Below are 21,805 nucleotides of genomic sequence, written 5' to 3'. Positions count from 1 at the left end.
CGGAAATTCTGCAGCGTTTACGCTACGTGGGGACCCAGCCGAAGGGTGTATTCAGATGTTGAGGTTCTACTAGAACCACATCGAAAGAAACGCGTGTGGTTGTTGGATGTGGTTCTAATGGCAAGGTCTGAATACACCATTAGGCCAAATGCACACAATGCGTATGAAGTGCGTATTTTTGTGCGGCAAATTCGCAGCGTAATACAGTACCAGCAAAGTAAATGAGTTTTCAAGAAATCTCATCTGCACATTGCAGATTTTTTTCTGCACATAAATTGACCTACGGTGCGTATTTTAAAATCTGCAATGTCAATTTATCTTGTTTCCACCTCAAAATTGTATCTGACTAGTTAAAAAAAAAAAAAAAAAAAAAAAAAAAAAGAAAGACAATGCACCAAAATCCACAATTTTACCTGCAGAATTATCTGTGTTTACCTGCGGCTTTGATGTGGAATTTGGTACAAAAAAATCGGCAACGTTTGCATTCAGCCTTAGGCCAGTTTACACGAGCGTGTGCGTTTTGCGCACGCAAAAAACGCAGCATTTTGCGTGCACAAAAGGCACTTAACAGCTCCGTGTGTCATCACATAGGATGTGCGGCTGCGTGCTTTTCGCGCAGCCGCCATCATTATGACACTCCGTTTGGATGTTTGTAAACAGAAAAGCACGTGGTGCTTTTCTGTTTTCATTCATCCTTTGCACTGCTGTTGCGCGATTCACGCGCGTCCCACGGAAGTGCATCCGTGTGACATGCGTGGTTTTCATGCACCCATTGACTTCAATGGGTGCGTGATGCGCAAACAGCGCACAAATATAGAACAGGTCGTGAGTTTTTCGCAGCGGACTCACGCTGCGTAAAAATCACGCATCTGTAGGCATGGCCCCATAGACTAATATAGGTCCGTGCGACGCGCGTGAAAATCACGTGCGTTGCACAGACGTATAACATGCTCGTGTAAATGAGCCCTTATACTGGAAGGTATTTTGGGCTATACGTTCATTAGTAATTTTTATTGTTTTATAATTGTACCCTGCTGTATTTTTTGGGACGTAAATTGACCCGCGGTGTGTATATTCAAAACCGCAGCATGTCAATTTATCCTGCGATTCCGCTTGCGAATTCTATCCATGTAGTTCTACTGAAATACACAGCAAAACCCGCAGCATGAAAATGCAGCGATTTACACAGCAAAACGTGAAAACCGCACCTTGAGGTTTTGCTGCGTATTTTCTGCAGTAATCTCTCATTAAAATGTCTCTAAATTATCATAGTAAACTGTTTTAACGGATGTCCCGACGTGTATTATAAATATGTAATGGGGTAACGTTTAGGGTCGAGCCAAAGCTACTAATACAGTCAATGCAGGAGTTTTTGTTTTTTACCCCCCCAGGACTGGACTATTTTGGGTCTTTAACACGAATCTACTTTTTTCATTGTCGCATGATGAGAGCCATAATTTATATTTTTTGACAATGTAACTGTAAGGACTTGTTTTTTGCACGGCAAGTTCTATTTTTTAATATAACCATTTTGGGGTGCATATAAATTATTGATTTAACTTTTTATTATTTTTTGGGGGGGATGGGAAAAAAAATTGTTTTTCTGCTGTTCAATGTGCGGTTAAAATAACGTATTGTATGGTTTGTTACAATCCATGTGTATTCATTTTTGAAAATTAGGCCTTTCCCGCTGCAGCCACTTTTGACCCTCCTGACAGAGCCTCATTTTTCAAATCTGACGTACTTTATGTGGTGATAACGTTGAAATGCTTTTACCTATACAAGCGATTCTGAGAATTGTTTTCTCGTGTATTATTGTACTCTATGTGAGAGGTAAAATTTGGTTGATACATTCAGAGTTTTTGTGAAAAACGCCAAAATTTAGAGAAAATTTGCAAAAATAAGCATTTTTCTACATTTAAAGAGGCTCTGTCACCAGATTTTGCAACCCCTATCTGCTATTGCAGCAGATCGGCGCTGCAATGTAGATAAGAGTAACGTTTTTTTTTGTTTTTTTTTAAAAACGAGCATTTTTGGCCAAGTTATGACCATTTTTATATTTATGTAAATGAGGCTTGCTAAAGTACAACTGGGCGTGTATTATGTGCGTACATCGGGGCGTTTTTACTTCTATAGAAGTATCATCCACTTCTCTTCGTTAACGCCCAGCTTCTGGCAGTGCAGACACAGAGCTTGTTCTCGAGAGATCACGCTGTGACGTCACTCACTTCCTGCCCCAGGTCCTGCATCGTGTCGGCCACATCGGCACCAGAGGCTACAGTTGATTCTGCAGCAGCATCAGCGTTTGCAGGTAAGTCGATGTAGCTACTTACCTGCAAACGCTGATGCTGCTGCAGAATCAACTGTAGCCTCTGGTGCCGATGTGTCCTCGCTCGTCCGACACGATGCAGGACCTGGGGCAGGAAGTGAGTGACGTCACAGCGTGATCTCTCGAGAACACGCTGTGTGTCTGTGCACTGCCAGAAGCTGGGCGTTCTGAAGAGAAGTGGATGATGCTGATTCGTCAGCATCATACACTTCTATTCACAACGCCCAGCTAGTAAAAGAAGTAAAAACGCCCAGATCTACGCACATAATACACGCCCAGTTGGACTTTAGAAAGCCTCATTTACATAAATATAAAAATGCTCATAACTTGGCCAAAAATGCTCGTTTTAAAAAAAAACAAAAAAAAAACGTTACTCTTCTCTACATTGCAGCGCCGATCTGCTGCAATAGGAGATAGGGGTTGCAAAATCTGGTGACAGAGCCTCTTTAAATGTATTTGCTTGTAAGACATGTAAGAAATACCACACAAACAGTAACTAGTTTGCATTTCCCATATGACGACTTTATGTTGGCATTGTTTTTTTAACATTCTTTTATCTTTATAGAACTCAACAAGGATTAGAACTTTAGCAGAAATCTCTCACATTTTCAGAAAAATTTCAAAAGCCTATTATTTTTAGCGACCAGTTCAGTTCTGAAGTGGATTTGAGGGGCTTATATAATAATGGGAACCCCCATAAATCACCCCATTTTAAAAACGGCATCCCTCAAAGTATTTAAAACAGCATTTAGAAAGTTTCTTAGCCCTTTTGGCGTTTCATAGGGATTAAAGGGGTTTTCCAGTCCCTCAAAGATTGACTGCCTATCCTCAGGATAGGCCATCAATAGCTGATCGCTCGTGGGCCGACTCCTGGGATCCCCGCTGATCAGCTGTATTGAAGGGGGTGCAGTGCTTGTACGAGCGGTGCTTCCCCTTCATTTCTACTTGCTATTTACGTACTATGTAGTGCCGATTCGCAGGTATTGCAGCCTTCTCCCGTTCACTTCAATAGAAGAAGGTTGCAATACTGTGAATCGCCGCTGCATCAGTGTCAACAATTCACGAGCGCTGCACCCCCTTCAAAACTGCTGATTGGCGGGGGTCCCGGGAGTCGGACCTCAACCCATCAGCTGTTGATGGCCTATTCTGAGGATAGGCCATCAATTTTTACTGGCTAGAGAACCCCTTTAAAGCAAAGAGGATGTGAAGTTTACAAATTTCATTTATTTTGCAGAAATTCCTTTTTAATCCAATTTTTTTCTGTAACACAGAAGGTTTTACCAGAGAAACACAACTCAATATTTATTGTCCAGATTCTGCAGTTTTTAGAGATATTCCACTTGTGGCCCTAGTGTGCTAATGGACTGAAGCAAAGGAGCGCATAGTGGATTTTGGGGTTTTCTTTTTATTTGATTATATTTTAGGCACCATGTCAGGTTTGAAGAGGTCTTTTGGTGCCAAAACAAAGGAAGCACCCCATTTAGAAATGACACCCTGCGGGCAATTCATGTAAGGATGTAATGAGCATTTTGGCCACAGGTGTTTCATGGATTTTATTATGCAATGTTAACTATCTTTGTGTCAAAAAAGACAAAAGTATAATAGGTATGATACCTTTATTGGCTAACCATAAAAGTTCTATATGCGGCTTTCAGAGCGCAGAGGCTCCTTCTTCAGGCAGTTTACAAATGAATGACTTAGAAAAAAGCACAACATTTCGATGTTACACAAAGACAATTAGTACATGAGGTGATACATCATTAAGATAAGCCGGGGCAATAAAACGGAGGTTATAGGGGTGATGATTTAGGAGTTAAAGGGAATGTGTTGCCAGCAAAACATGTTTTTTTTTTTTTTTTAGTTAAACAATTAGTGTGTAGGTGATTAAACATTGTTCTAATTTATTTTATTTTTTTTCACGAGTCAGGAAATATTATAAATTGGATTCAATTTATAATATTTCCCAGCACTGGTCACTAGATGGAGCCATTCCCAAAATTGCAGCATTGCATGTGGTAAAGCAACCACATTGCTTTATGCTGCAAAATTGGGTAAAAATCCCTCGCTCTAGTGAGCTCTCAGAATCCCCCCCTCCTTTATCCTGGCTAGTGCTGGGAGAAACGAGGGGATTGAACGGTCTAACCTCCTACACTGTGTCACCATTTTTTGAGCTAACACACTGTAGTAGGTTTACATACAGTAGTAAACACACACAAACACGAACATACATAGAAATAACTTACCTGCTCCAGTCGCCGCCGCTCCCTCCGGTCCATCCGCTCCGTCTGCTGCCGCTGCTCCATGTGCACAAGTCCGGAAGCCGCGACCGGAAGTAGTAATCTTACTGTCCGGCCGCGACTTCCGGTCCACAGGAAAATGGCGCCGGACGGCGCGCATTTCAAATTGAACTGTGTGGGAGCGGCGCATGCGCCGTTCCCACACAGCGGCGTACACGATAGTGGATGGAACGGGCCCCGTTCGCAGTCCCTATGGGACTGGAGCTGCTGTATTCCATGTCTGTATGTGTCGTTAATCGACACATACAGAAATGGGAAAAAAAATGGCAGCCCCCGTAGGGAAGAAAAAGTGTAAAAATAAAAAAAAGTAACACACAAATTAATCCAAACGTTTTTAATAAAGCACTAACATCTTTAACATATTAAAAAAAAAATTTTGGTGACACTGTTCCTTTAAGGAATCTGGAGTCAGTCTGATGGGGGATGTGACGTGTGTCCATGTAGTGGCTCATAAATCCAGGTGTTAGATTGAGGCCTTGTGTCAATGACTGGAATTTTATCATCCTCTTCAATTCCCAAATTTTTCTCCTCCAGCGTTACCATACAATCCTGCTGACCATCTCCTTCATCACCACCCAATCCTGCTGACCATCTCCTTCATCACCACCCAATCCTGCTGACCGTCTCCTTCATCGCCACCCAATCCTGCTGACAGTCTCCTCCAGTGTCACCATACAATCTTGCTGACCGTGATGCTGGAGGAGACTGTCAGCAGGATTGTGTGGTGACGCTGGAGGAAACTGTCAGCAGTAGTGGGTGGTAATACTGGAGGAGACTGTCAGCAGGATGGAGGGATAAAGACATTTAGCAGGAGAGGCATGTAAAATGCGCAAAAAAAACGTGTCAAATACACGCCGTGTGAACCTGTCAACTGAAAAGTCATTCACTTCACTTTCATCATTCTAAGGGTATGTTCACACGCAATGTTTTCAGACGTTTTTCAAGCCGTAAACGTCCCGAAAAACGGCTGAAAAATCGGAAGCAGAACGCCTCCAAACATCTGCCCATTGGTTTCGATGGGAAATACGGCGTTCTGTTCCGACGGGGCGTTTTTTTATGCGGCCATTTTCCAAAAACGGCACGTAAAAAGATGCCCGCCAAAAAGAAGTGCATGTCACTTCTTGGGACGTTTTTGGAGCCGTTTTTCATTGACTCTATAGAAAAACAGCCATAAAAAACTTTGCCAAAAACCAGAGTTTGATTAAAAAATGGCTGAAAATCAGGAGCTGTTTTCCCTTTTGTTTAGTAAGCGTGTGAACATACCCTCAGCCCTTTGGTGTGTCCTATAGTTTCTGCGAGCTGCATTTCAACAATCACACCCAAAATGGCAGCCGGACACTGCTTAGAAATTTGAAGACACCTTTTCCTGGCTTGTAGGAGGGGGGATGAGATTCCCTCCCACATTTACGGCAGCTGTGAGTCAGGTTGCTTTGCCTTATTCACTTTGCTGTAATTCTGGGAAGTGCTCCCTCTGGTGGCCAACATAGGAAAACATGTCAAATTATTTAATTTTTAATACTTTTCACCATGTGGAAGAAAAAAAAATACAGCAAAAAACGTAAAAAATATAATAGAAATAAGTAACTTAAAATAATAAAAAAAGGTTTCATTCGCGACACATTCCCTTTAAACAAGTAATCGAAAAGGAATCTTGAGCAGCATAGAGAAAAAGAGCACGGCGCCACATAGTGTAGGTAAATCTAAGGCGGTACAGTTAATTAGAGACCAATATATGCTCACCAAAGATCAGATGGATAGGCACGCCAACAATTGAGCAAAACTGCTGGTTGTAGAAAGTGCTGCTGCCTGGATCCAAAGCCGGTTAGACCAATTGGCCACCGCAATTATAACAATATATGAATGCGCCAAAACATGGATCAAAAGGGGCGCTGCTACTTAATAATAATGAATACAGATAATAGATAACTATTTAATGTAATCGAGGCTACGCGTTTCAATTCAGCATCGGCATCATCAGGCAATGATAAATACTTAAATATATCCCGTTGTTAAAAAACCGCCAATATGACCAGGGTCAAAGTACCCCGGTGACGTCATCCTACAGGTCAAAGTTTAAAATTGTAGCTATTTAGCAGATAAAATGTTAAGTATATGTAAAACTATAAATCAATGTTTTACAAACAGAAAAAAGCAATAGCCATCAATCATTGAAGAATATAAAAATAGCGTAATCAAGGTACATTTAGGTGTTGAAAAGATCGTGAAGTAACCAATGGGACATGAGAGATGGTAAAAGCAAACTTATTTAAACTCACATGAAAAAATATAATAGTAAACGTATAAAATAGAGATTAAATATACAATAAATAAAGATAAATAAAAACGAACCAGTTTTTGTGTTGCAAGACACGTAGGTGCACAGGCGCCGCCAGAGCGTCCCTGGAGTCAAGGCATCCATTCTTGAGCAGCATAGAATGGTGGAGAAATACGGGCCTTCGTGCCGTGGGGCAATTGAAAAGGAGGCAGGCTCCAAAGAAGAGGTTGTATTTATAGTCCCATTTGCATGTTCCCTAAGACCCCAACTTAGTCAAATATTAAAGCGTTAGTTCCCACATTTTTTCAGAGTGCTGGAACTCAATCCAGGCTTCCCATGTACAATTAAATTTTCCCTTAATTCAGGATTGTGCGCTATGAGATCTTCGATTCTGTAAAGGTGTGAGACTTCTGTGTACCACTCCTTCATGGAAGGAGCACCTGAACCCTTCCATTGTCCAGGGATAACGTTTTTTGCTGCCTGGAGGAAGAAACTCACCAATGACCTTTTGTATTTTGAAAAACCTGTTGGTATCATAAAAAGGAGGAGGGCCTCTGGTGTATTTGGTATGGAAATACTGGTGATTTCGGTAACCAGTGAGAGGATTTGTGATTTTTTTTTTTTAACATATATTTTTATTGGATTTTTTTTCGAAAACAGTCAATCATATAATCATACAATAATACAAAGACAGGAATACCAATCTCGGGCGATAATAAATACACCCTGACAATGTAAGCATAATCATGAATGTTAAGTCAGTGAGGCAACTATCCAGTTATCATCCCTGTTGGCATGTAAACACTGTTATTGCTATTGCTGGGTATCCCTGTATAAAGAATTACAGTATATCATTTAACTAACGAACGAAAATTGGAGCCTTGTGGAACAGTACACCTACCCAAGCAGCTAGTTGATGACATGAAAAAAAATATATAGATATTATGTTCTTGAAACCTTCAGTGCCCTTGAGGTCCTCAATCAAATACCAAGGCGATCCTGTGAATGGTACAATGATGTCCCTTCATCCGAACTAGTGAAGCGATTTGTAAGAAATAGCTGCCATTTCTCAAAGAATTTCTTTCCCTGTGTGTCTTTATGTTGTAAGATGCTGGTTCGATCTAGGTAGAACAATCTCCACAACCCCTGAACAACCATACTCTGGTTTGGTACATCTGCTATCAGCCAATTCTGGAGTATTGGTCCCACAATCCCTTTAAATTTTCCCACTTGCTGCAATAAGAATGCTATCTCCCTCCAAAATGGCTGAATGTTTGCGCAGGCCCAAAGGCCATGATATATGTCCGTTCTTGGGGGTATTGCACCTAGGACAGGATGTTTTCCTATCTGGTTGGGAGACGGAAGGGGTTAAAGTGAATGCATATATTGCTTGATGGATGATCTTCAATTGGGTTTCCCTCCAATTCTCGTTGTGGACATGTGCCCTGAAATCCACCAGCCCCATTTCAATATGCTTTTCAATACCTGGCAAGCTAAACCAGTTTTTTTCCCATCTCCCAAAGGCCTGTGCAGGGGACATCTTCAGTAGTAACGGTCTGAGAGTACGATATAGTTGGGAAATGGAGCGTCTGGGAGTGCCCGAGAACCACGAATCAAACAAGTTAGAAGGAACCTCATCAGCTATATCTACAAGTTTGGTTTTACAGTGAGTTAGTATTTGCACATATTGTAAATGCTGATGCTGTACAAAATGATATCTGGCTGAAGCTCCTGCAGGGTCAACCACCTCTTTTCCTGTTCATGGAACATATCCCCCAAAGTTGCTATCCCTCCCTTTCTCCAATTTGACAATAGTTTATTAGATCTTCCCGCTTCAATCTCCGGGTGCTGCCATAAGGGCATATGTTTTGAGATACGATAAGAAACATTATAATGTTTGCACAATATTTTCCAGGCAATGATGGTATCTCGTAACAGAGACGACTTCTTAACGCTCTTCGTGAGAAATGCAAATTTTGTGTGTGCCAGAGCCATGAGATCCCAAGGTTCTGCTAGCTGTCTCTCCAATCTAGTGTTCGAATGAAACCCTGTGTCATGTTTCCAATCTAGCAGGTGTCTGCTCAAACACGCCAGTTTATACCCCCGGATGTTGGGAAAATTGACCCCTCCCTCAGCCTTCCACATCATGAGTTTTGTGAGCGCTATTTTCGTTTCCCCCCCCCCCCCCCAAATAAATTTGGTAAAGGATGAATTGAGTATATTAATATCCGAGTGCTTAACCAGAAGAGGGATGGTCTGTAGTGGATAAAGCAATTTCGCAAACCCCGACATTTTGACCAAGCAACGTCTTCCCAAGAGTGAAAGAGGTAAGCTGTGCCATCTCAGAAGATCAGCTTGGATGTCAGAGGAGGATAATTTAGATCATAAAGGGAGTTAGGCACCCGGCCCACCTTGATACCCAAGTAGGTTATTTTAGACTTCGCGATCTCAACATCTAGAGTGGCTAGGTACCGCCTAAATTTGGAATCCTGTGTCCCTAAATCCAATAACTGACATGTTAACTTTGTAACCTGAATAGCTCCTAATATCATGCAATGCCTGGAAAATGCGCGGAACATCCTGTAGGGGATTTGAGAGAAATAAAAGTATGTCATCTGCAAATAACGTTTCCTTGACCTCCATCTTCCCTACCATTATACCCCTATACAGATTGGACGATGCCAAGTAACGTGCCAGAGGCTCCAAAGCCAGATTGAACAATCGAGGCGACAGCGGACATTCCTGTCTAGTACCTTTTGTATAAACTGAATGGTTGAGATAAAAAACCTGGGGTGGAAATTCTAGCCTTAGTGGCCTTGTAAATATGGTGTAATAAAGCACTGAAAGCCCCAGTTATCCCCATCTTATCCAAGACCTCATCCAACCATTTCCATCTGACATTGTCAAAAGCTTTCTCTGCATCTTGTAAAAGTAATTCTGGATGTTCCTTAGGAAATGGACTATGCTGTACTCTATCTAACACTGCAAGGACCGTCCTGATATTAGTGACCGCTGACCTACCTTTAATAAAGCCCACCTGTTCCGGGGCTATGAGATGCGGCATTATAGTCGCTAGCCTATCTGCAATAATTTTAGAAAGGTGCTTGGCATCTACATTAATAAGTGAGATGGACCTATACGACCATGGCAATAGGGGGTCCTTTCCAGGTTTTAACAATAATTTCACATAAGATGTGTCTGCAGATGGTAGTAATCCCTCCTCTCCCAAAGCATTGTTAAATAAAGAGACCAAAGTCTCCGTCACCTGTTCCCTCATTGCTTTAAAAAATTCTCCAGTCAAACCGTCTGGGCAAGACGCCTTCGCATTTTTCATGTTCCTAATAGCCCCATCTACCTCCTCCTTAGTAACCCTGGCGTTTAGGAATTGTAACTGTTCAACGGAGATGACTGGTAAGGTGGCCTTGTCTAACAATGTGTCATCTGAGTACAGTTCCTCATAAAAACTAGCCAGGATAGCATTAATACGAGAAGGATCACATGTATCTCGCCCCGTATGATCTCGCAATTTCGCTATGTGTTGTGTTGGAAATTTTCCCCGAGCCACAGTTGCAAGTAACTTTCCCGCCTTATTACCAAACCTGTGTAGAATAGCTTCAAAATCACGGTTTTATGACATTTTTTTTCTGAGAAGCCCATTCGTCAAAGGATTTTTTAGCCTGAATCCAAGCCTGTCTAGCCTCTAATGTAGAATGCGTCAAGTATGCTGTATAAGCTGTCCTCAAGGCAGCACTAGAGGAATTCAATTTTTGCGTTATTTCCCTTTTTTTGCTCACTGAGTATGCAAGTATCCTCCCCCTCAGCACAGGCTTGGCCGTATCCCAGAAAAGTGAGGGATCATTCCTGTGTCCTGAATTCGTTGAGGTGTATTCCAACCACCATCCCCGCAGCAGTCTATGGCCCCATGCACCCGAACGGAAAAACGCCCGTAATTACGGGCCCATAGAAGTATGCTTACGGGAAGGTGCCCGTGCCGTTGAAAAATATAGAACATGTCTTATTTCAGGCCGTAATTACGGCACGGGCAGGCCCATAGAAGTCTATAGGACTCCCGTAATTACGAGGGACTACGTGTGTGCACCCGTAATTACGGGAGCGTTGCTAGGCGACGTCAGGGGATAGTCACTGTCCAGGGTGCTGAAAGAGTTAAACAATCGGCAGTAACTCTTTAGGAACCCTGGACAGTGACTTCCGATCACAATATAGATCAACGTGTAAAAAAATTAGAAGTTCATACTTATCCAGAACTCCCTGCTTCTTCCTTCAGTCCGGCCTCCCGGGATGACGTTTCAGCCCATGTGACCACTGCAGCCAATCACAGGCTGCAGCGGTCACATGAACTGCCACGTCATCCAGGGAGGTCGGGCTGGATGTCGAAAGAGGGACGCGTCGCCAAGACAACGGCCGGGTAAGTATGAATTTTTTTTTACTACGGAAGGGGCCGCCCCTTCTCTTTATCCTGCACTGATAGAGAGAAGGGGCTGCCGATTAGTGCAGTGCAATTTTGCAGAGAAAATGTGCCCGTAAATACGGGTGGAATACTGGTGACACCGGACCCGTATTTACGGGCACGGGTCCGTATTTACGGCAGTATTTACGGGAGGAAAAAAATACGTTAGTGTGCATGAGGCCTTACAAATGTGTCATCAGACGCTAAATGGGCCGGGAATCGCCACATAAAATCTGACCCTCTGGGATAGGTTCCTGAAAAGATATCCGTACCAGGGCATGATCTGAGATCACTAGATCTCCTATATCAGAGGACCCAAACCTCGATTGTAACACTGGAGACATGAAAACATAGTCTATCCTGGACCAAGACTGTTGAGCATGGGAGTAATGAATAAATTCTCTGGCATCAGGGTTACCTATTCTCCAAGGATCTATTAAGTGTGTGCTTTCCAGCAAAAGTCCTAACACTCTGTCATGTTTTCTGGGAGCCCTTGTAGGAATGGACTTAGGGTCGTGTGTGTTGTGTGAGCGCCTATACTCTCTGTGGTCAAGAACAGAATTAAAATCCCCTCCCACTACTTTGTGCTGGACAGTATCTGACAATAAGGACAATTCCAAACTGTTAAAGAATAAAACATCGCTGTTCGGTCCATACACATTATAAATAATTAATACCCCGCAAGGTGTGCTTAGAGCAACATGGAGCAGACGTCCTTCCGTGTCCGATTCTGTATGAGTTACCTCATGTACCAGGTTTTTATTTATCAAAATAAGTACCCCCGACTTACAGCCACAAGCTGAAGAGCCGTACACTGAGCCCACCCACAATTTTTTTTATGTGGTGGAAGTCGCTCACCTCCAAATCAGTCTCCTGTAGCAGAGCGATATCTATATAATGTTTCTTTTTAAGTGGCGGAGTACTATCGTTCTCTTATTAGGGGATCGAAACCCCTTTATATTCCAAGAGGTCAGCTGCATAAACTGTGTCACAAAAAGGTTCAATAATGACCGGTCATAAATATCTATGGCTAGGCAAGAATGCCCCACTACCTTGGTAGCTGCTCGGTGGTATCTGCTCCAGTTTGCTCCCAACATTACAATAACAACATGAATAATCAACACAAGAAAATTGACAACCCATGAGAACAAAATACCCAACCAGGAATGTCCACATCAATCCCAGTGAAACAAGCATCAGTTCGGCATACTTGACTTCACTTTTTTCTTATCTGTGACCCGCCCCCTGTATGTTCCAGATGTAGACATCAGATTCCAAGTTGGTCAAACTAAACAGTAGAAGAACAAATGCCTATGTCTAATAAAGCAGGAACCTCTTCAAGTAAAGTTCAACAAACCAGTGACCACATGCATGTAAGGCACAATTAAATGCAGTCTCATCACACATGATATACTTATCAGTCCGGGATGGTTTCAATCAGCTTGTCCAAGCGTTGTCGCTGTAAAGTCTTGGACGATTCTGCCCATTGTTGCTTGGGTGAAGGAGCACAAGCGATTTCAGAACAATTACAGTCCCGTGGAGGAGAAGCTGATGGAGGACCGTCCCCTCCAGATCCTTGACTCCTAGTCTGCGCTCCCGACACTCTAGGGCTCAGAGAACCAGGGATCTTGTCCACGTAGATTGCTTAATGGAGCCATCCTTCTGTGTGATCCTCGGTAGCCGGATATTGTCGCTGAAATTAGATTTTGCGTTTGTCGAGGGAGGTGCAAATCCCTCCAAAGGATTTCAGACGCTGCGTGACCTCTGCTGAATAATCTGCAAACAGGATAATTTTTGCTCCCCTTATATATAAAGGGGTATTACGATTTCTGTAAGTGCGCAAAAGTTCCTTTTTATCATTGTAATCCAAGTAGCGCATGATCACCTGTCGTGATCTGGTTTGCGGCTCTCCTTTTGCGTTGGCTATTGGACCTGGAGGGCCCACTCGATGTGCCCTTTCCACTCTGAATGATCTAGTCAGACCCAACGCTTCTGGCAGCTCCGTCTCACAAATCCCCTGGAGAAGCTGTGGTCTAATATGCTCCGGTAGTCGGACAATCCGTAAATTATTCCTTCTGGAACGGTTTTCGAGATCTTCCAAACGATCCCTGAGCTTGGTGTTATCTCGCATCAGACCTCTATTGCAGGTATGGGCCCCTGCAGATTCATCTTCCATGAGGCCAACACGCTGTTCCAGCTCATCCAGTCGGGTGCCATGAGATGTTACCTCATTTTTACGTTTCTGGAGCGTCGTCGTTACTGTGGCTTTTAAGGAATCCCGAATATCAGGGGCCAGCTGAGTAGCAACCTCTATCGCCAACTTCCTGTAGTCCAGCGGTGAGTCAGTAACTACCGACGGCATTATCACCTCCCCAGGGAGTAATGGGGTCTGAGGCCAGCTCTGTGGGAGTGATGGCTGCAGCGGCGCCGCCATCTTGGATTGCGCCTCACCTCGTGTGCGGTGTCCAGCCAGACGGGAAACCTTTCTGCTGCCGCTCCGAAGGAGATCTCTTTCTCCATAAACATAAAACTGAGCCCTCCGCTGAATGCCGAGGCAGTTAAATCCTGCGGGTGTGTAGCGGCGGATGGTCGGGATCAGGGCTTCAGGAGCTCACCACATTATAAGTGCCCTATCTCCTACATAAGGAGATTGGCGCTATAATGTAGGTGACAGCAGTGCTTTTTATTTAAAAAAACGATCTGTTTTCACCACTTTATTAGCGATTTTAGATTTATACTAATGAGTTGCTTAATGCCCAAATGGTCGTTGTAGAGAGGAGTGTATGACGCTGACCAATCAGCGGCATGCACTCCTCTCCATTCATTTAGTCAGCGCATAGGGATCCTTTTAGATCGCTATGTGCTGTCTTATAGTAAAACATTAACAATACTGAAGTGTTTAGACAGTGAATAGACATTCCACGGGATGTCTATTCACAATCTCTGCACTTCGTTACTGTTTCTGTGGTAGTTATAGCAGAGGAAGCGTAATCTCGTGAGATTACGCTGTAGATGACAGGTGGTGGTGACAGAGCCTCTTTGACTCCGTCCTCACATCCGAGCGCCGGAACCGGAATTAGACCAAAAGCCTTTTATTGGAGGTCACTCCCACCAGATGAGTAAGAACGTCCCTCGATCTGCACCTCCAGCAGGTGTCGGGTACATTCGGATACCAACGATGTAACAAGGCCGGGACCCTATACCATCGCAAAATTATTTTTAAATGAGGTTTCCTGCGCCGCCTTTGCTATAAGTGCTTTATGAGCAAACAAAGCTCCGGGGCCTTTGGGCGTCCTCAAAAGATTGCCCCAATTCCTTTTCCCAAGCCTTACAAAAGGAGGGGAGCCTATCAGTAGAATTTGTCAGTAGGAGGTTATATAACATGTATACAGAGTGGGAGGGAGGGGACGATGCCAGACACAATTGTTCGAAATCCAAAAGCGCCCTATGGAGCTGTCTGCGTGGTTTTACAGAGAGATAAAAATGTTTAAGTTGAGTATAGTCGTAGAGGGCCATTGCCATGCCTCGATCCTCCGGGAGCAGAGACTGTAGGGAGGCTAGGGAGTTGCCTGACAGAACGTGTGTGAAATGCAAAGGGGTAAATTTTCTTTCCCAGAAAACAATTACCAGAAATCAGCCACTGGGAGCATAGGGCCATTCAAATCCAGCAAACTATCGGCCTGGCGTGTATATTTTTAAGTTATAAGAGTGTTCGGGTATGTTCACACGTCTTAACAAATAACGTCTGAAATTACGGAGCTGTTTTCGGGCGAAAACAGCTCCTGAATTTCAGATGTTTTTGCAGGTACTCGTGTTTTTCACGGCGTCCATTACGGACTTAATTGAAGCTGTTTTTCCAATGGAGTCCATGAAAAAACGGCTCCAAAAACGTCCAAAGAAGTAACATGCACTTCTTTGACGCGGGTGTCTTTTTACGCGCCGTCTTTTAACAGCGACGCGTAAAATTACATCTCGTCTAAACAGAACATCGTACAACCCATTGCAAGCAATGGGCAGATGTTTGCAGGCCTAATGGAGCCGTCTTTTCAGGCGTAAATCAAGGCGTAAAATGCCCGATTTACGTCTGAAAATAGGCTATGTGAACACACCCTTATATGTACTATAGGACATTAATTTTAAGGAGAGGTCAGCTAGGCATCTGGACCATAGGAGTGTGAATAGAGCTTTGTTGCAAATAGTATGTGCAATCTTTATACAAAGTTTGTGCGTGTGTCCATAGAAGAAGTCCGGTATTCGGGAGTGGACAGAAGCTTAGCAATATTTCTTATAATCTGGAAGGCCCAGTCCACCTCTGATTTTGGATCTAGTAAGAACGTCCCACTGTAGGCAAGAGTGTTTACCAGACCAAACGAAGTCTCGAAAAAGACGTCGTAGGGAAAGCCAAAATGGGGCAGGGATATGGATTGGTATAGTCTGAAAAAGGTATAGAAACCTGGGAAAGATGTTCATTTTTAGAAATGTTAATGCGACCAAACCAAGAGAAAACATCCGCATTCCAGGACTCCCAAGTCTGTGTGACGCTGACCAATCAGTGACCAATCAGCGTCATACACTTCTCTCCATTCATTTACACTGCACTAGCGATATAGTTATATCGCTATCTGCAGCCTCATACACAAACACTAACGTTACTGCAGTGTCCTGACAATGAATATACATTACCTCCAGCCAGGACATCATGTGTATCCAGAATCCTGAAGTAATGTTAGTGTTTGTGTATGTGGCTGCACATACAGATATAGCTATATCGCTAGTGCAGTGTAAATGAATGGAGAGAAGTGTATGACGCTGATTGGTCGCTGATTGGTCAGCGTCATACACTTCTCTGCACAAAGCCCACTTGGTCTAAAGTAAAACACCCCCAGTTGTCCATTGAGAAACTCCTTAGCATAAAGCTAATATAGGTCATAACTCAGTCAAAAATTATCATTTTTCTAAATAAAAAAACACTGCTGTAATCTACATTACAGCGCCGATCACATCATGTACAAGATAGGCCACTTATAATGTGGTGACAGAGCCTCTTTAAGCAACCTCTGTTTTCTCCACTGCACTGATCGTAGATAATCTGTTCAGTGCCTGTCTTGGAAGATATACGTGAGAACGCCCTCTAGGGGCTGCCCACATGTATCTTTCATGCCAGAAAGAAGAGGAGCGCTGCGTAGCAAGGTAGCAGTGGCTTCTAAGTACTAATGGTGCACTTTGGCTGGCTCTGTTACTCTGTTACTGTGTAGTAGCGGTGTGTGGCCATCTCGTCCCCTCCCCTCTAGAATACTGAAGAGTAGGAGTCTTCTTTTAATAGAATAAAAAATGTCTAAGATGGGAGCGCCCCTTTAAGTTTTATTTCAGCCTTTGACTGGTATATTCTGACAATGTGGCCCTTCAATCAGAAAATGTTGACCTATGATTTTAACTGGATGGTTGTATAAAGGGAAGCGGGGCTTTGTAACTTATTGTATGGAAGGCATCAGCTAACACTTGTTGGTAATGGCGTGAGCCCGAACTATCACAGAGCCCTAGCGGTGAGGCGATTTGTGGGAAGCATTTCTTGATCGCGCCGTAACAGTGTGTCAGATGTGGGGAAGGGGATACCTTCTCACTATGTAATAAACTGTAATTGCGAGTAAAGAGGAGGCATTTTGCCACCTGTCGTGGGCACCACTGCCCTTGGAAACCCTGTTTTAAAAATCCTGTGTTTGCCTTGACCAGTGTCCGTATTATTTATACACATTTCTAGGTTTGCTGTGTAGCTTCATGGTTTGTGCTGTTGTAGCAAATGTATATGTTCATGCACACTTGCATATCCATGGCTGTCAACCCCCTCCCCTTTGACTAGATCCTGTGTATATCACAGACATCCCCCTCCCCCTATTAACCGCTTAGGCCCTGTTCACATCTGCATTGGGCCATTCTGTTCGGCTCCATCAGAGGAGCAGAAAAAGGGAATACCTGATGCGACCGTTCCGTTGCACCATGGACACCACCGGCGGCTGACGGAACCAATTGACTTTAATGGATTCCATCGGGGGGTACCGTGGTTTTACCGGAAACACTAGTGCAGCATGCTGCGCTATTGTTTCCGGTAATCTCTGCTGGATCTCTGACAGAGGCGCCTAATGGAGTGTAATGTGTATGGGAGGGCTGACTGTACATAACCTGCTTACACATGACTCCGTGTAGGAAAGTATTACATTTACTCTGGAGGTTCTGGATACAGGATATGACCACAAACAACATGCTGACTGAGCTGAAAGTAAATTCCTGCAGGTCACAGGCCATGTGATTGTACTTTACAAGACCTCCAATAAGATCTTATCATACGTCAGGCTGAATAAAGTCCTTGTTGTCGTGCAATGGAAAGCGGGGAATAAGGCTTCGTTCACATCTGCGTCGGGACTCTGTTCGTGGGTTCGATCATAGCTTTCTGTCAGGGGAACCTATGAACGGAATCCAAGCGGAAACCATAGGTTTTTGTTTGCATCGCCATTGATTTCAATGGGGACTTATCTGGTGCAAATAGTTTCCGTATGTCACTGTTGTTTTAAAGGTTCCGTTGTTTTGACGGAATGAATAGCTCAGTCGACTATGGTATTGATTCCATCAAAACAACAGAACCCTTTCACATCGGAAACCATTTGCATCGGATCCGTCACCATTGAAACAAATGGAAACCATAGGTTTCCGTTTGCATCACCGTTGATTTCAGTCAGCGTTCCGCTCATGGGTTCCCCTGATGGAAAGCTCAGACGGAACCCATGAACGGAGCCCGGACGCAGATGTGCACAAAGCCTAAGAGGAGTAATATGTAGGGGAATTATTATTATTTATTTTTTTTACACCCCCCCCCCCCCCCCCCCCTTATAGAAGCCTTCTGCGTTGGAGGCTTCATTAGAGGCCCTTGTCCAAGAGCCGGCCGAAAGCTTCAGAAACCATGGTACGGCATACTGCACTATTGTTTCCGGATAAACGTAGACACCCTGACGAAACCTGTGACAGTCAATTGGTACGATCAGCCACCAGTTATTTCCTTATTCTGCTCCTCTGATGGAGCAGAACGGAATGGCGAACGCAGAAATGATGGAGGCCTTATCTGTGTGCAATGATACTAAGCAGCCACCCCCCTCCTAAATAGTAGGTGTGAGAGTATCTGTTCATCAGTATATTGCACCTGAGCGATCTCCCTCTATGTAGCATTGTGGCTTCTCTGCATTCTGCGGGGGACTGGTGTTTGAACCGGCCCTTGTATCAGTAAGTATTTGAAGTAGTGCCTATGACACCAGACCCCCTAAATAAATAGACCCTAGACTAGACTCCCCCCTAACAGACCCCAGACATACGGATACTCTCCTCTCCCCGTTCCTGCAGTCCTCCCTTTTTGTAGCAGCGCCCAGAAATGTCCTGACGCTAGGGACAGCATCAGGACGTTTGTGGCGGTGCCCGAGAGTGAAGAGGAGTGCAGCAACTGGGAAAGGAGAGTATAAATGGCACCCGGAAGATTTGCTGTCTCGTCCGGGAGATTTCCTCTTTTTCATTCATTCCGCGAATGTTGACAACTATGCCTGAGCGATCACTGCGCGCTAGACCGGTGCCTACTTTAGCTACCCTTTGTCACGGCTCGGTTTTTATACCATTCAGAGACATAATGACCATGTTCTAAATTCCTGTCTTTTATGTTAACCATCATGACTGTTGTGTCTTTAACAGGGGCATAACTTGCGGACTCCTGGACCCCAATTCTAAAGCTGTACCAGGGCCCACAATAACCTGTTTATAGTACTAATACCCTACCATGGGCATGACTGCTACCTCCTCATCCCTTATAGTTATACAGAACAGGGTTTGAGCTTTGACAAATCGCTTCTATGACTCTTGGAATCTAATGGACAGCACGGGCATCCATAGACATTAATGGGCACCCCGTTATGCTTTTGTTTTCCTTGCAAAGCTGTGAGTCGGTTTCCTGAATGTGATCATTAAAATGTTATTTTTTTAGATGTTCTGGTTATTTTAGGTTAAGACGTAAATCTAAACGGGGTTAGGCGCTGATTTTTATATCTTTCTAAATCTATAATGTCCAGAGTTTAATCGGTTCATTGCATTTTGGGGCTAAACCTCTTGAAGTGACCCAGATTAGTCTGTAAACCAAGTAATTACACGTCTCCAATCTGTTGTACACAGGAGAGATTAACCACTTCAGTCCTTGACCGCTCAGGTTTAAATATAATACATTTCTTCCATACTTAGGACATTGTTACTGTTCTTCGGAGCTTGCAATCCATTGACTTTGTGAATGGTGGGGAGGAGTCGGGCATTGTGTGCACATTTCTATTTGCAGTCTTCCTCTTGGTTGGCGCTGGGTGACTCCCATTCTGGCAGTGTTTCTAGTTCAGGAGGAGGGAGGGTGGGAGTGACTGTTCTGTCTACACAGCTGGCTCTCTCCTCATACAGATAAGGTACACGAGGTGACCCACACACTGGGCACGACTGTATCAGGTGCCAGCCCACAGGTCATCTTTTACCATGCATACCCAGGACACAGACCCAGATTCTGCACTGGCGCTGAAGACGCAGAAGCAGCAGATGGCTGACATGCTGAGGGAGCTGAAGCAGACAAGGCTGCAGAAAATATGGATCCCCCACCAGAGTGAGAGGCTGCAGCAGAGGAGAGGATGTGAGTGCATTCACCCATAGCACATACTGGAGTACAGGGATCTGAGGGGGGAGGCACTGAAGTAGTAAACCGCTTTATCTGTCAGACTTGTTTGTGAGTAAGACACTGTTGCAAAACAAAGCTGTGAGCAACTATGCAAATAAGCTGGGCTTTAAAGGGTGTATATTTTATCCGTTTCCCTTTCCGTATCAAACCAAGATTGGGTCGATTGTTGTATAATTTAGACTTTCTGCGATTGCTTAAGTATTTCTATTATATGTAGCAAATATTTTAATGCCAACAATGGACAAACAAAAACCCATAGGGGTCAATTGACCCGTGGGGGGCGCTACCTGGCCCATCACCTGAGGGTAAATGCGTATAGTGACATGTATTTCAGTTCCATTTTGGTAGCACTTCTATATAATATCCACGCGTACATATCTTTTATCCTGACACACCGTGGGATTATTAGAGGGATATTGGTTTCCACATCTATAATGACACAAACTCATTCAGTTTGGTTGACCTTGGGCACTGTGTTCAAAGGATTGGTTTGGGGCCCCTCATTTTAGTGATCGGAGGGGTTTTCAGGTAATGGACCCCACGCTTGCTTTCTTCTCTCATACCTAAATGATGTCTGGGACTAATGGCGGAGGTTTACTTTAAAGGAGGTTACATGCAGTGGTGCTATGTCAGCGGTGAAAACCATTTCTGAATCTGTATGTGTCTGCAGAAGTTGCCACGCTATGTGCCCCTCCGTTGCTCCTCTGAACCGCCATTTACATTGATACCCTCCATCTCCACCGACCCTCTGAAGTGACTTCCCAGTTTGTGTGGCTTGTTCCAGATATATTGTTTGTCATTTTATGCACAATTGCTACTTACAGTCTACAATTATTGATCACTTCCGCTTGTATATGGCCGGCTCTAGTCAATAAAGGCTATTTCTGGTGAATGGACTGTAGTGAGCCTCCACGTCATTAAAGAGACAGAGCATCTTTGTACAGGACTTCTGTGCATGGTTACACCACAATTATGGGGACTATAAATTACTTATTGGGTAATGAAGATGGAAAATGCACATAGTTCATGAAGAACGGCTTCTCTATCCTTACACTCGAGTTTTATATACATTTCTATGATCCGATAATTCAGAAAATCTGATAATCCAGATTAAACGTACTTTACCGTATAAAGTTAAATGTAAGAAGTCTGGTAACCGTTTTATCTTGGCTCAGTCTTGTGATTCTGTACTTAATTTAGATCTGGCCGGACTTTATTAAACATTAGACACATGCTCAATATTTTTTTTTTATTGTTTTTTTTTTTATTTTTTTTATTTCTCTAGGTGTTAGACGTCTTAAAGAGGCTCTGTCACCAGATTTTGCAACCCCTATCTGCTATTGCAGCAGATCGGCGCTGCAATGTAGATTACAGTAACGTTTTTATTTAAAAAAAACGAGCATTTTTGGCCAAGTTATGACCATTTTTGTATTTATGTAAATGAGGCTTGCAAAAGTCCAAGTGGGCGTGTATTATGTGCGTACATCGGGGCGTTTTTACTACTTTTACTAGCTGGGCGTTCTGACGAATCAGCATCATCCACTTCTCTTCAGAACGCCCAGCTTCTGGCAGTGCAGACACACAGCGTGTTCTCGAGAGATCACGCTATGACGTCACTTCCTGCCCCAGGTCCTGCATCGTGTCGGATGAGCGAGGACACATCGGCACAGAGGCTACAGTTGATTCTGCAGCAGCATCG

General features: G+C 43.7%; 1 protein-coding gene across 4 annotated transcripts in view; it reads left to right on the top strand.

Moving 5' to 3' along the window:
- The window catches only part of PFKFB1 (6-phosphofructo-2-kinase/fructose-2,6-biphosphatase 1), a 52,284-nt gene that overhangs the window by 2,758 nt on the left and 27,721 nt on the right, over positions 1 to 21,805 (top strand). For 2 of the 4 annotated variants that reach the window (XM_075849567.1, XM_075849566.1), the window contains exon 1: positions 19,795 to 20,061. The exons of the other annotated variants lie outside the window; for them this stretch is intronic. In XM_075849567.1, coding sequence (XP_075705682.1) covers positions 19,911 to 20,061 — 151 coding nt within the window. In that variant the 5' untranslated portion in view covers positions 19,795 to 19,910. Of the gene's footprint in view, positions 1 to 19,794; positions 20,062 to 21,805 lie in introns of those variants that run through there. 4 annotated transcript variants of the gene reach the window in all.

Source organism: Rhinoderma darwinii, unplaced genomic scaffold (assembly GCF_050947455.1).
Source record: "Rhinoderma darwinii isolate aRhiDar2 unplaced genomic scaffold, aRhiDar2.hap1 Scaffold_977, whole genome shotgun sequence".
Classification (NCBI taxonomy): domain Eukaryota; kingdom Metazoa; phylum Chordata; class Amphibia; order Anura; family Rhinodermatidae; genus Rhinoderma; species Rhinoderma darwinii.
Note: the sequence above shows the minus strand (reverse complement) of the source record. Positions and strands in the feature narration are given on the sequence as shown.